Raw genomic sequence first — 13890 nt, 5'->3', positions numbered from 1 at the left:
CCTAAAACTTTTTTTTTTCAGCTCCAGGTCTGTATTTTTTTAACAGACAGTGCGTGAGTTGCTCGCAGCCGTTTGGTCTCCAAGGCCCAGCATGTACCTCCTCTCTTATCATCCCATTCCTGCACTCCTCTGCACTGTGTCCTGCTTTTCCACTTCTCAAGGCCTCTGCTCTCATACCATGCCTGCATTTTTCTCCACTATGCACTCCTTAGTTGTAAATATCTCAGTCTACATAAAATAGCTGTTGGTCAATGTTGTTTATATAAAGCTGTGGTTGTATTCCACAAAAGATAAACAGAAGTAAAACAAATCATCTATAGACACCTGGTCAGTTAGAGAAATTACTGTCACAGCTCAACCAAGTAAAACAGAGCTACAAGCAGGTCAAGAAAAGTTCAGAGCACAAAAACCCAGGAAGTCCAAGGCCTTTGAGACTCAGTAAAAAGCTTGTGGCCTGTTGCTGAAAATGGCAAATCTGGGGCTGTCAGCCAGATTCTGATTGAAGAGGGACTGGATCTTGAGAGCAAGTGGAGGGGTGGAGCACAACTGGGGAGCAAGAGATCCCCAAAGCAGGTGTCTTGGCTGGTCTGTCAGGACAGATAGTTGTTCTTTTCTCCTTGTTGTTGTGCCTAGGACAGCTGTAACTTTGGGAGACCTCAGCATATGGAAACAGGTCCTTTCCCAAGAATTAACATAGTATGCTGTGATTCTGTAGTGTTCATCCTGGAAAAATTTGCATTCTCTGCCTTGCATGCAAAGCTCTTCAGGTTTCCAGCCATGTTCTGGCTGTTTGTTTCATCTCTCTTGCTCATGCTTTGAACCAGCCAGGTTCTGCTCGAGGCTCCATTTCCTAGTGCTTCTCAGTCTTTCTTGTCTGTCTGATCAGCACATTTTCTAGTCAAGAACTATCTCAATGATCCTTTTATTCCTCCAGTCTTCCTATCATCAGTTGCCCGTGTCTCTAACCCCTGAGGCTGCTGCTCATCTGCAGTATTCCATAAGTGTTTGCCGAGAGTGCTGAAATAAAATGCAGTTCTGCAACTCCTAGCCCAGCTGATTTGGTACTTCCTGTAGGTGTATTGCTGGCATTGCTTCCCTGCCCCTAGGGAAGTGAGTGGTTTTGGAGAGAGGGAGGGAGAAATGTGCACCCTCTATGTGCATGTGTACATTATAGTCAGCTGTGAGCCATGTGTATGCATGCGTGTGTGTGTATATACCTGCATATATATGTGTGTGTGTCTGCACAGGCATTTGTCATCAGTGCCCTGTGTCTTTTGAAGCTTGTCAGATGTGCAGACTGACAGACATTTCAGTCTGTGTAAGTCCAGCTGCTGCTTTGCATGGCTTCATTTTTCTACCTACCTTTGCTGCAGGCTAGAGGACAGGTGGAATATTCTGCAATGCAGGTCTGTCCCTGGTACTGCTAGGACAGGGTTTCTCATTCATGAGGGTTTTTTTTTTTGCCTCTCCTGGCTTTGACGTGTTGAAGGGAATGGAGTTGTTTTGAAGGTGAAGTTCCTGCTGAATCACTGGTGACTAGGTAGCTGTGAGCCATAACAATTAACTGGAAACATTTTCATCTTCCTTGCAACTGTAATGGTTCCCAGTTAGTAAGCTGGTTTAAATTTCATGGTTTTCCTCTGAGCCCTTTTTTCCCCTCTGCTTTCCCTACATGCACTTCTTTCCCAAGTCTTTCACAATCTCTGTCTGGCTTAGCTCTCTGCCTCCCAGAAAAGGTGCCTCCTTATTGCGCAGCTCTGTAAAAAGCCATCACTCTCCTGAGGGCACTACTGCCACACGCCGCTGGCTCCAGTCTGGCTGCTCTGGGGCTGTGTACAACTTACCTGGTGGGAGACAGGACCCAGGCTGTTTTTCCTCTCTGCATCCATTTCATGCGAAGTGTTTTCCTGAGTCATCACCCTGCCTTATATTTGCCCAGGGTCAGAAGGGTTGCCAGTTTTAAAAATCCTCCTCTTCTTCTGCTCTGCCTCCTTAAAAATAGACCTTGAAATAGCATGAAAACCTTCAATGGTTAAGAATTTTCCACATGCAATAGTTCCAGGGGGGTGAGGATATGTTGCAGTGAGATGAGCTGGACCTGCTAGAAATCACTGTAGCCAGTCCATGTGGACAGGCAGCACCTTCACTGTAGGAGGAGGCAGGAATGAAAACTTCTGCAGTTTCTCATCTGTGGTCCTGGTAAAGCTGAAACTTCAGTGGTGCCTCATGTATGCAAGAAGAGAGGCCTGGGTTGGTCAATGTTACAGTCACAATCCCTGCTCCTTTTGGGATCTTTTTATCCATTCTTTTTTTTTTTTAAGTATTTTTAAAGTGTTTTGGGTGCTGTTTCAGATCTGTGCATCTGTTCTCTGCCATCTGCAGCTTGAGGCCAGAGACACAGGTGGTTGTTTTAAAGATATAGTCTGGCAGGTGTAAAGGGGCTGCTGAGAGCAGCCAGTGGAAGCTGTTGGCTGTGCATGGCAGGAGTTTGTGTTGGCCCTCCCTGTGTGGGGCAGGAGCTGAGGAGAAACTTTCTGGGCACTCAGCCCTGTCCCCTCATCTGCAGCAGGACCTGTTCAGGTAGACAGGCACAAAACACACTAGCAGCAGAAGAACACAAGGATGGCAGCATCCTTGCCAGATCATAGGGAGAGCAAGCTGCCTGTTTTTGTGGATGTCATTAGGTCACATAGGTATTGGTGGAGATTTTGCAGGGCCCTCAGCTTTGAGGCTCAGTTAGTGTGATGGACAAGGTGAATTCAGTAGCTGAAATGGTGGGGAGAACAGAGGCTGCCCTTGTCTGTTTGGGGATTATCCCTTCAAATCTTTGTCAGTTCAGCTCTGCCACAATTTCCTCTTGCTGCTCTCCCTCCTCTGGGTGTGGGTGCCCACTGTTTTAAGGTATCTCTGAAAGTCAGACTTCTGGAGGCTGAGAGAAGAGTCTGGACAAGTATTTTAAAATATGCCCTGTTCTTCCCTAGGGCTGGGCTATTGGAGGCCAAGAAGTCGGACTTCAGTTTGTCACAGTTCTTCCTGTGGTTTTTGGAGCAGAGCCTCTTGTGTGATGTGTTTGAGCTCCCACTCCTGCAGATTTGGGGTGCCATGCAGCCTTTTAAATAGAGCAAGCATATACCTGGTTGGCAGTCAGAAATTTCTACACTGTTAGTTTAGTGACACTGAATATATCACTGACTTTCTTTTTCACAGTGGGTTCCTTGTTCAGTATTCTTGGCTTTTCATTAGCCTGCACTGGTTTCTGAAGTGTGAATTTAGCTGCACCTCTCAGGCTCCCACCTTTTTAGTTCTCTCTATCACGGATTGGTACAGGGGGCCCTGGAGGCTTTTCTGCTCAGGCAGTGACACCCAGCTCTTAACCTCTCAACAGATAGATCTTTCTTCTCAGCATGCATGTAATTAATACAGTTTGCATGAAAATACCTATTCAGTTATATAGTCAGTGTGCACATCCTCTCATCACTGTTAACCCTCTCCCAGTACTGGCTGTGAATTAAAGAATTTTTTTGGCAGGAAGAATTGCCACATAGAAAATTAACACCAGCTTCTGTAGACACTGCTTTGCTCTGATCAAGCTTCCCTAGGCAACCAATGCAGTGTAAAAAAGATTTTGTTCTTATCAAAGTCTTTTTTTTTCCCATGCATTTAGTGCATAGGAAGCTATTGCACTCTCATTTCAATAGCTTTGGGTGGGGGGAAGAGAGCAACGTATGAGCTAGAAATTGAGAAATTTTGAAGGGATGGGACTGCTTGCTCTTTTCATTTATTCTTGCAGTGGCATGAAAGGCCACTTTGTGGTGGGGGGGAAAGAAAGCTAATGTTTGTTTTGATGTCTTAGTGGAGTTTTCTTTCCTCTGTACAGCATCCTCTTTATAGCAGAGGCTCCATGCATTTGGGAGAGGAGGACTTGACACATGAACTTCGCCTACAGTCATGTGTCCCATGAGATAGGGCAATGCTGGTGCTGAGTTGGTTGGTAGCTTGGAAAGGAATGCTACTGCAGCCTTTTAATGTTCCCAAATCCCTTGGAAGGGGGACTTGCAGAGGAAGAAAAGGGGAAAACACTTCTGCAGAAATTTGGTTTTTGTCAGCTTGCTGAAGAAGGGTGAGGAAGGAGATGGCTGGGGTAAGGCAGCTGATAATAAAGGGATGTTCTGGGAAACAGTAGGACAATGAGAAGAGTAAAATGCCCAGAACCTTTGATTTTGGTAAGTGCAGAAGTGATGCCAGTAGGAGAAAAGTCAGAAGTAAAGGTGGGGGAAGCTGCATGGAGTGACCCACTGCTGCTGACTTAAGTGAGTCAGATACTTTGTGTAAATGTGATACTGACGTCTGATTCCTCTCCATTCCTGCTACTATATTTAGCCTAGGAAAATTGCTTATTTTTTATATTTTGTGGGTATTTTTGCTTTTGCTGGAGTCAATGGAAACTACTGTGACATTCCCTGCCTACCTTCTCCTTTCCTCTCCCTCTCCTCCCTCCCTCCCTGTTTTTCATCTGTGCATATGATGCACAGTTGTGAACATGCAAGACAGTGCCTTCATGGAGGTTTGGAAAGCTCTGCAAGGAACCTTTTTTGTTGGCTCCCTGATGGACAGTGCTCATGTTGTCTGTAAAAACCTTTGATACTGCTGTGAGAGCTAATTCTGTCCTTCCCTTGTGTTACCCGAATGTCCCACAAGAAAGAGGCATACTGGGAAAGATTCCCTAGCCAAGCTGTTTATGAAAGCTGCTTGCATCAGGAAGGTGTACTTAAAAGTTGTGAGGTGGCACCATAGACCTAGAAATAATACCTTTGAATATGTGTGCTGTTGCCAACAGCCTCTGCAGGAACCAGCATGCAAACAACCAGGACACTTGATCTCAGCTGGCTGATACATGGTTTATACAGCAGTAATCCATACAGCAGTGAATAGTTTCTATAAATGTCTTGGAAATCAGAATATACTTGTGGATTAAAAAGGTGCTGTGATCATCAAGCCCTGCCTGCAGCTGTAGAGGAGGTAGGGTTTGTGCTGAAACAGGAGTGCTAAACATGCTGATATTCTCAACAGCTAATGTGTGCCAGGCTCTGTAGGTCTCACGTGAGGTGTTTCTGGAGCTAGCCTTAGTTTGCATGTTGGTACTAGCATTCAAAAATATCTCTTCAGACAAAGGTGTCTTGAGAACTTGAATTTGTTTTGAAAGCTTCAGTTTGGGAAAGGGGTGGAGTGTGTGGAACAGGTGATGTGACCATTGTGGAACTTTGGCTTTGAAGTACTTTGCTTTGTCTACATGCACAGCTGGAAGCTGTGGACAAAAAGATCAGTGCTCTCTTACCATGCATGCATCCTTTCTTATCCCTCTGGCTGTAAAATACTGAATGCAGTCTTACAAAGGAGCAGACAAAGGTGGAGGATGGTTGGATGGGTGTATGCTCTTTGATGCAATTAATTTTCCATGGTAGTTGTTTTTATTATTTTAACTACTGTAAGATTAAAACAAGCATAAATGGAAAGGAGTAGATACTTTGACTCTCCTGAGGGCTTGATAACCTTACTGGATTAGGAGGCATTGTGGAGATGGTGGGTCAGCAACCTGATCATCCAGTGTCTCCATTCCATTCATTTTGCTAGACTGATTTCCTTTGCTAAAATGGAGCATGCCCAGAGTATTAATGGGCTCTGAACGAACTTGTTTAGGAAGCTGCTGCAGGTTCTGCTGGACTGAGCGGAGCTGTGAGTGTCTGAGCAGGCAATGGAGGCCACCCTGTGTCATTGAATCAGGTAAAAGAGCCTGAGATCATGGACCTTTAACCTAACACTGCCAAGTTACCACTAAACCATGCCCCTGAATGCCACATCTACATGTCTTTTAAATACCTCTGGAGATGGCAATTGAACTATGTCCTTAGACAGCCTGTTCCAGTGCTTGACAAGCTTTCCTGTGAAAAAATATTTCCTAATATGCAATCTAAACCTCCCTGATGTAACTTGAGGCCGTTTTCTGAACACTCTGAAGAGATTAAAGAGCTAGAAATAGTTTCTGCCCATTGTGGAAGTGTACTCTCTAGGATGGAATGGACTAGAAACCTTCCCAAGCATTTTGAGAGGGAGCTGGTTTTCAAACTTGGATGCTCCTGACTCCCAGAGCAGTATCTGTGCCGCACTGTATGACTGATGGTTTGTGGTTTGCCATCTTGCTGAATAGGGTGTCCTTGGAGTTGGCTGAAGTCTTCATTGCCCTTGTGTGTGGCAGACAGGAGAGGAATGGTGGAAAATCAGTATGGGACAGCATTGCAGTAGGGTAGCTTTTGTTGGGTAGAAGTTAATTTAAGAAAGCAAGTTCAGAAGACTAGTTAATCCTGGACAAATGGCTTTGTTGGCAAGAAGATCATAGCTAATTAGTAAGTTATGTTAATTATTAACTGACAAATCAAAATGTCTTCTTTTGCTGAGCTTATGAGTTAAAATTACTGTTTTGTGGTATGAACCAATGGTTGCACACCAGTAAGGAGATATTGTGATTTATCCCCCTGCCCCTTCAGACAGCGTTTGTTAATTATGGGTCAAACTTAGGGAATCAAGCATAGGGTTGTCTTAAGATAAAGTTAAAATACCCACATTTGTGGTGGCTGCTCTGGTACTAGAGGCTGCGTGGCTCTTGGAGTGGTTTGTTGATTTGCCTCGGTGTGTGAGCTGGGTGGTAGCTCTTACATTCCCTGTAGGCTCTGGACTTGGCCAAGGTTGGGGGAGGGGGGAGAAAGCCTGCGGGCAGACAGCCTGTTCTGGGGTGCCACTGAGCTAAAATTCAGGATTGTAAGTTGCCAGAAGTTCTGTCCTGTAAGTTGATAATAGCAAAGCCCTGGACCTTTGTGGCTCACTACACTATTCTAGGAAGTTGTTTGTTTGCTTGCCTGGTTTGAAGACCATGGTTTATATTTTATATCTTTCCTCTGTTTTTTAAACTGTGTTCACTTCTCTGAAGTCTGGTTTCTCTGCTGAGTTCCTCACAATAAAATAGAAACTTAATTTTAAGAGCTGCATAGGAAAGTCTTTGCCAAGATTTTTATGTCTTCCCTTTATTCTTTCTGGTTTTTTGAAGCTTATTTTAAGCACAATTCATCCTTGTAACTCTGCAGGATTTTGGTCCATTAACCCTATCCAACTCCACATAATGGGGTTTTGCTTTGCTTTTCTGATTAGCTGGAAGCTCGGGATTAGATAGATTTTCACATCTGCTAACTTCCTATTTCATATCTTGTGATTTGCAAGGCTTAACCTTCCCTGACTTGTTAATGGATCACAAACCACCTGTTTCTTTGCATTAATCCCTTAGAAATATGTAGCATAGCTTTGACTTGAAACTCTCCAGTTTGGTTCACTAGGGTAAAAAGTGCAAAAGGATCAATCCTGGTCTGAACAAACTGCTTACCTACACTTTCTCTGCTCTTCCCCAGGGTTACATCTCAAACCATGGCTATCTGCCAAAATTTTAACTATCAAGACAGTTTGTTGCCTTTATTGCCTTGGTCATCAGGGTAAGGCATGAGTGGATAGGGGTGGGTGAAATGATGTGGTTGGAGAGGAGTAGAGTAGTCTAAAGGAGGGGAGGGCATATCCTGTGCATCCTTGGTGCTTTGATGCTGGCTTTGAGCTAGTAATGTTAATGGGGTGTGGCAGCTTCAACCAAGGACTCTCAGCTCATGGTATTGGTGTGTCTCTCCTCTTTCCTGCTCTCTTTTCCATTTCAAAATTTCCACTGCTTCTGGCAGTGTAGCCTGGTCAGACCAAGGGAAAGGTCAGCTGCCAGGGCTAGGTGAGGAGATGCCAGAGACGTTGCAGGGCTCTGTCAACCCTTAGCTATCTATGCCTGTAACCCTCCCAGCCCTGCCTGCTGCTGGGGTTGTGGAGTGGGGCCTGGAAGGATGCGGCTCTTGTTCTAGGCAGTGGGGTGCCAAGGTGTGCTTTGTCCTGTGCATGAGTGTGTGCTACCTATCTTGAAATGTTGGTGAGGTCTGTAGGTGAAGTGGAATTCTGTGATGCCTCGGCTTTTTGCCCTTCTGCTTGGCTGTTTCAGGCATACTCCTCTACTCCAGGCCAGCTCCTCCACTTCTGCATGTCCTGCATGTTTCTTCTCCCTGTGATTTATGTCTGTAGCCTGGCACGTGTTGTAAGCAAGCCCCAGCAGGATGGTGTGGGTGAAATCCCCAGTGCAGCAAAGGCTGCTGGCAGTGGAGCAGGGGCATCCTGCAGTGCTCCCCCAACACTGCAGTGAAGGAGGAGCTGGGACTCTCCAAACTCCAGCAGTGTGTTCTTGTAGAGGGACAGGCAAAACCCACAGTTTCTATTTCAGAGGGGAAGTGAAAAATAGGTCATCAGAGCAATTGTTACTCTATCTTTTATTCCCATAACAGCATTTTCAGTTACTGGTTGTTACTGTGCTCTGCTACAAGACAAATGCTGTTACATGAAGATTTAAAAATGGTGTATAGGGTGTTTGTGGAGAGTGGGGGAGGCTGCAGTACCTGTGACTGCTGTAGGTCTAGTTGTGGTGGGCTGAGGCACAGAGGCAATATGCCGTGGGCAAGAGTAGTGGGAGACGGGGCCTCTACTCGTTCCTTCCTGCCCCAGTCAGCAATAGAGGTGTTTTGCTCCCAGTGGAGGTGATTATATTGCTTACCAGGAGCTTAGTATTGCTTGCTTTTGCAGTTCATCTTACTGAGAGATATCTGCAAGGCCCCTGAGCAAGTTGTTTATGCAGATAGACTTCTTGGGTCAATCGTTTTTTGGCATCATATGTCTCATTTCTCAACTGGCCAGTCACTTATTGTGCCATACTCAGTGGTTTCTGTCCTGTCTGTTGTTAAAGTCAGGCACAGAAATTTAGTGCCTTTACTTCCCCTTTGTCCTCCCCCTAAATCTTTTCCAAAAGATTCCCTCTTTCCTTCTTCCTTACCTTCTTGTTCTTACACCAAACAGGCTGGTTTGGTGTCCAGGTACACAGGGTCACTTTTATGGCTGGAGACATAATCCATTAGAATTGTTGCACAAGCTTTCATGGTCAACCTTTCTGTCCAGCTTGAACAATCAGACTCAGGGCTCCTGTAGGCTGGAAAGGTAATTATTTATGGTACTAGCAAATGGTACTCCTCAACATGGAGAGACTTATGATTTCCCTCTGGACTGTTCTTTTGCTTTGTGTTTTCTAGTTAACCTCAGCTCAGCCTGTGATTAGGGGATAAAACAGCTTTTGGGGCTACTTTTGCTGCTTTTTTTTTTCTTTTCCAGTAAGAATAGCTCTTTGGTTATCTTTATGCATGTGGTGATGTCATCTCTTTTTGGTTTTCTGTTTCCTCCATCTAGGTGTGTTGTTGTGCTGTTCAATCCTAGAAAAAATAAGCAACACCATATTCTAAACAGCTCCAGGTGAGTAAAGCTTTAAGCTGGACTTGCTGTCTGTGAGAGGTGAATTCAAGACTTTTATGGTTTGACTGAAGTGCAGGAGCTGCTGTTGCTCCAGGCTAATTCCCCTTGGTAAAGAGTTGCCTTGGAGACAGGCTGCCTGCTGCTTTGACTCCAGCTCCATCTCATATGAGGTGCTATTGCTGATAAAGTACTCCTCATAAGCACTGTGATCCCAAAAGGAATGGTCACGATGTGAAGGAGATCTTACTACAGCTCCATGGTATCTTTTTTTTTTCTCCACCTAAAAGGATGACCTCATTATTGAAGCCAGCAGTGGGACATGGTCCTGCACCTGGAATAAAGGTGCAGTGATGAACCTCAACTTTTGGAGCTTTTCTGCTGCTATAAGCTGCTGCTTGACACTTGGGCAGCAGGGAATCCCCATGGCAAAGCAAAACCATTATGTCAGGCTATTATGAGTGACTGTAGTGTCTTCAGTTCATCCCAACCTACGCCCCAGTCATGATGTATTGAAATTAAGTCACATGTTGGAAATGTTTCTCAGTGTTATTTTCTCTGTTTTAGGAAAACAATTACAGCACTTGCTTTCTCTCCAGATGGAAAGTATTTGGTTACAGGAGAGGTAAGTATGAGAGGAGAGAGGGTGCACCTTGTCCATCGCATTTTGAAGCAGGGCAGAGGGGCTTAGAAGAAACAAGCTGCTTTCACACAGAGGAATGAGTTTCAGAGTTGCCTCACTGTTCAGTGGACCTGCTGGCTTATGGGTGGCTCTAGGTGCTCCTGCTGGGAGTTTTTTAACATGTCAGCTTGGGGCATGGGTCTTCTGGGGTGGCACCTGTGGGCTGAAGGTAGAGTGAAAATAAGTGAAAAGACACACAGCATGGTTCTACTCTAGCATCAATGAAGAGTACTCAGATGGTCCTGAATCTCAGCCTGAGCTTAGCGTTGTCCCTTTAGGATTTCAGGAAGTAACTGAAGCCAGTAACAGTGTTGTGGAAAAAATGAAAAGTGCATGTGGAGTGGAGTTTTAGGAATAGTCACAGAAGATGCTGTTGCTGTGGTTTGGCATTGTTTGTTTGGCTAGGGGCAGCAATTGCTTCCTCTTTCCCAACATGCCCAAGGGGGAGAATGAGGATGAGTGCAGTGTGTGTCTGTTCTGCATTAGAAGTTCAAGACATGGGCTGTGTCATGAGGCTGGAATTGCTGGATGTTAAAAATCCACAGAAATGCTGACCTCCATATGGTTGGGCTCGGTTTGCTCCTGTGTGTGATTAATGGCAGTTTACCACTAGTCCCTGTGCCTCTTAGAGATGGGGAGGGAGCATGTGTGAGATAGGTCTCCTCCTGAGCCTCAGCCACAGGGAGGAGAAGTGCTGTGCTGGAGCTGTCAAGGTGGAGCCTGTTTGCTCCAGCGGTCCCTAGTGTGGTCACTGTGATGGCAGCTGTCATGTCACTGGGTGGCTCCAAAGCTGGGCCTGCATCCTGTATGGATCAGACCAAGGGTAGAAACAAGAGTGAGTTGTTTTAGATGGAGGCTACCACGACACAGAAAAAGCATAAATTTTCCATCATTAGATGTTGTCATTAGTTTTTTAGTGAAAACATGAGGTTTTATAGCTGTAATATGTTTTAATGCCTCCTTACTCTCTAGAAATCTTAATACAATAAACCCCCTTTATATTAAAATTCTAATATATATTTTAATAATAATAATAATATAAAATTCTAATAGATATATTTTCTCCATGGTATTCAGTTCCGGTGCCTTCTTTTATTTTCCTTTTTTAAAAAAAATTCTGGTGCTTGATTCTTTTCATGTGGGGTACTTTTCTTGCTAACAAACTTTCCTGTTTGAGGATTCATTGGGCTACATGGCAAATTCAAATGATGAAAAAAAAAGAAAAAGTTGTTCCAGTTATACACTAACTTTGTGGGGGTTTTTTTGTTATTCTTGTTGTTGTGGGTTTTTTTTGGGTTTTGTGTTGGGGTTTTTTTGTTTGTTTTTCCCTTGTTGCAAAGCATGTCTCGTCTTACCCTGTTGTAAAACCGTTTCTTTTTTTCAGTATCCTCCCACGTGTCTGACATTTGAATTATTGCTTAGTGTAGCAGTGTCCCCTGCTGGTGTCAGCAGTCGTGTCTTAGTTCAACCTCTGTCCCATAGGGAGATGCTTTCTGAGTTCACTTTGTCAATCTCCCTTTTAGCTGCCTTATGCTAATTCTGCCTAATAACACCTTAGTTTTCTGCATGGCTGGCCTTTCAGAGAGGAGAACATGGAGGTTAGTCCTTGGCTGCCATACATATTAAATGTCTTTTACATATTTCAAATTCATAAGAAAACGCTTTTTTTTTTTTTTTTCTCTTTTTAATTATTATTTTTTATTTCTCCACATGGAGTTGTAGAGTCCTTGTCCCTGGGGGTCACACACACCCTTTTGGTGAGCATTTCTTAAAAGATGAAATGCAAGTTCAGTTTGTTAAGGTCTTGGGGTGTATGCTAAAGTACTGGGAAATATTTATATGTATGTACATATTTAAATATAGAAGTTGTTTAGAAGAGCAGCTGATTCAGCTCATTGTAACATCTTGCTAGCCACCTTGAGACCTGAGCTCTGCGTTGCAGGAGGGAGAACTGTACCAACTGCAGTTAAATCTCACCATGGCACTTTTCCAGGCCACAAGCAGTTGCTTAGCAGAGCTTTTGAACAAGGCAATTAAAACATGCACAATTTGAAGCTTTTAAAGCTTTGGCTTTTACTTGTGATGAGGCTTGCCTCGCCCACACAATCGAATGACTAACTTAAAACTAATCAAAAAGGTACTGTTCTGCCATGTTGCCATGGATATGTTATCTTACAAGCTACTGTTTTGACAGACTTCAATGTGAAATTGTGAGCAGTTACTGGAGTAAGATTTGCCCATCAAGCACATTTCTTGGCCAGCGTTTCAGCTCATCTTGTGCGCCTTGTTTTAATTTGGCTTAATAACAAGCAATTAAGCAAAAGAAAAGATTTGTCTGGCACAAAGTGCTGAATTGGCATTTTTGTTTCTCTGGAGAACAAACATAAAACCAGAGGCTCTGTTCCTGCCATGTCTTTTTCTCTGACATTACCCTGCCTGTACTCTTTTCGGCAGAATGCATCCGTGTGTTACCTTGTGACAGAAACGATGCTGCTATTCCGTCAGAGGCCTCCCTCAGATGGTGTGTGAGAGTTCCCACAAAAGCCATGTCATGTTTTTGCATGGCAGGACCTGGCTTGATATCTCAGATGTCCATGTTGTGTTACGAGCTGAGGATGTGAGGGCTTTTGGTTCACTGAGTCTAGGGATAACAATCTATTACAATCCTTTTCACAAGCAGGCTGTAAGTTCCCATTACAAAGACCAGGGATGTGCATCAAAAGTATTGTTCTAGTCCCTGGCTAGAACAGGGACTAGCATTTTGTGAGTAGCATAAGAAAAGGATTAAAGCGGGGGAGGTGGTATTAATTTGCACACCTGTTGAAATGCATATACTCCTTTGGTTCTTAGTCTAAATCTGGGCTTTAAAGAATCAAAGGAACCTCTAAACCTATTGTGAGTGCACCATCTAGACATCTTTTTCCAAGCTTCTGCACATTTACATGCTCAAATTTGTCAGAAGTGACCTTGGGGTTATATTTCCTGTTCTGTGTCTGTTCTTGTCCCTTCCAGAGCGGGCACATGCCAGCAGTTCGGGTATGGGATGTGGCTGAGCGAACCCAGGTGGCTGAGCTCCAGGAGCACAAGTATGGTGTGGCCTGTGTGGCCTTCTCCCCCAGCTCCAAGTACATTGTTTCAGTGGGGTACCAGCATGACATGATTGTCAACGTGTGGTCATGGAAGGTAAGTTTTCCAGGAGGTTGGGTGGACCACAAGGTGTTGCTAAATTAAAAAGAGCTTCCAGTCTGACTGTAAACTATTTCAATTCTATCTTGCTTTCTGCTTTTTTTAATTCTGTAGTTTTTGTTTGGTTTTTGACATTCATAGACACAGACAAATTTGGACATGAGAGAAAGCTATGGTCCTTTAGGGAAGGTCTAAGTAATTTCCATGAAGGGATATTCTTTATGGTTGGAGATGTGTGACATTTTGCTGTCCAGCCAGAAAAGCCTGGACTTTGAAACCTTGCCAAACCATTGTGATTTTTTTAGAGGCTTGTTAAAAACTAATTTATGAGGTTAAGGAAGGAAACTCTCATTGGCCAGAGATTTCTTTTGTAGTGTAGTGGATGCTCTTGGCTTGTTTTGATTTTTTTTTATGTCGAAGTTTGTGGTACTCTGATCCTATCCTTGATGGGCGAGAAAGGGAACATAGGGAATTCATAATGGGTGAAAGCTGATGAAAGTCACTCTGCCTGTCACTGGATTGAGGCAACACTTGGTAAAAACAAAGCCTGTGTCTTTCCTCTAGTAAACGTTTAAGCATTTGTTGTTTGTAGATAAGAAAAT

General features: G+C 44.0%; 1 protein-coding gene across 6 annotated transcripts in view; it reads left to right on the top strand.

The window, feature by feature from the left end:
* The window catches only part of MAPKBP1 (mitogen-activated protein kinase binding protein 1), a 103109-nt gene that overhangs the window by 44118 nt on the left and 45101 nt on the right, over positions 1 to 13890 (top strand). For all 6 annotated transcript variants that reach the window (XM_032111253.1, XM_032111255.1, XM_032111256.1 and 3 more), the window contains exons 4-6: positions 9361 to 9423; positions 9988 to 10045; positions 13115 to 13285. In XM_032111253.1, coding sequence (XP_031967144.1) covers positions 9361 to 9423; positions 9988 to 10045; positions 13115 to 13285 — 292 coding nt within the window. The remainder of the gene's footprint in view (positions 1 to 9360; positions 9424 to 9987; positions 10046 to 13114; positions 13286 to 13890) is intronic.

Source organism: Corvus moneduloides, chromosome 6 (genome assembly GCF_009650955.1).
Source record: "Corvus moneduloides isolate bCorMon1 chromosome 6, bCorMon1.pri, whole genome shotgun sequence".
NCBI classification, from domain to species: domain Eukaryota; kingdom Metazoa; phylum Chordata; class Aves; order Passeriformes; family Corvidae; genus Corvus; species Corvus moneduloides.
Note: the sequence above shows the minus strand (reverse complement) of the source record. Positions and strands in the feature narration are given on the sequence as shown.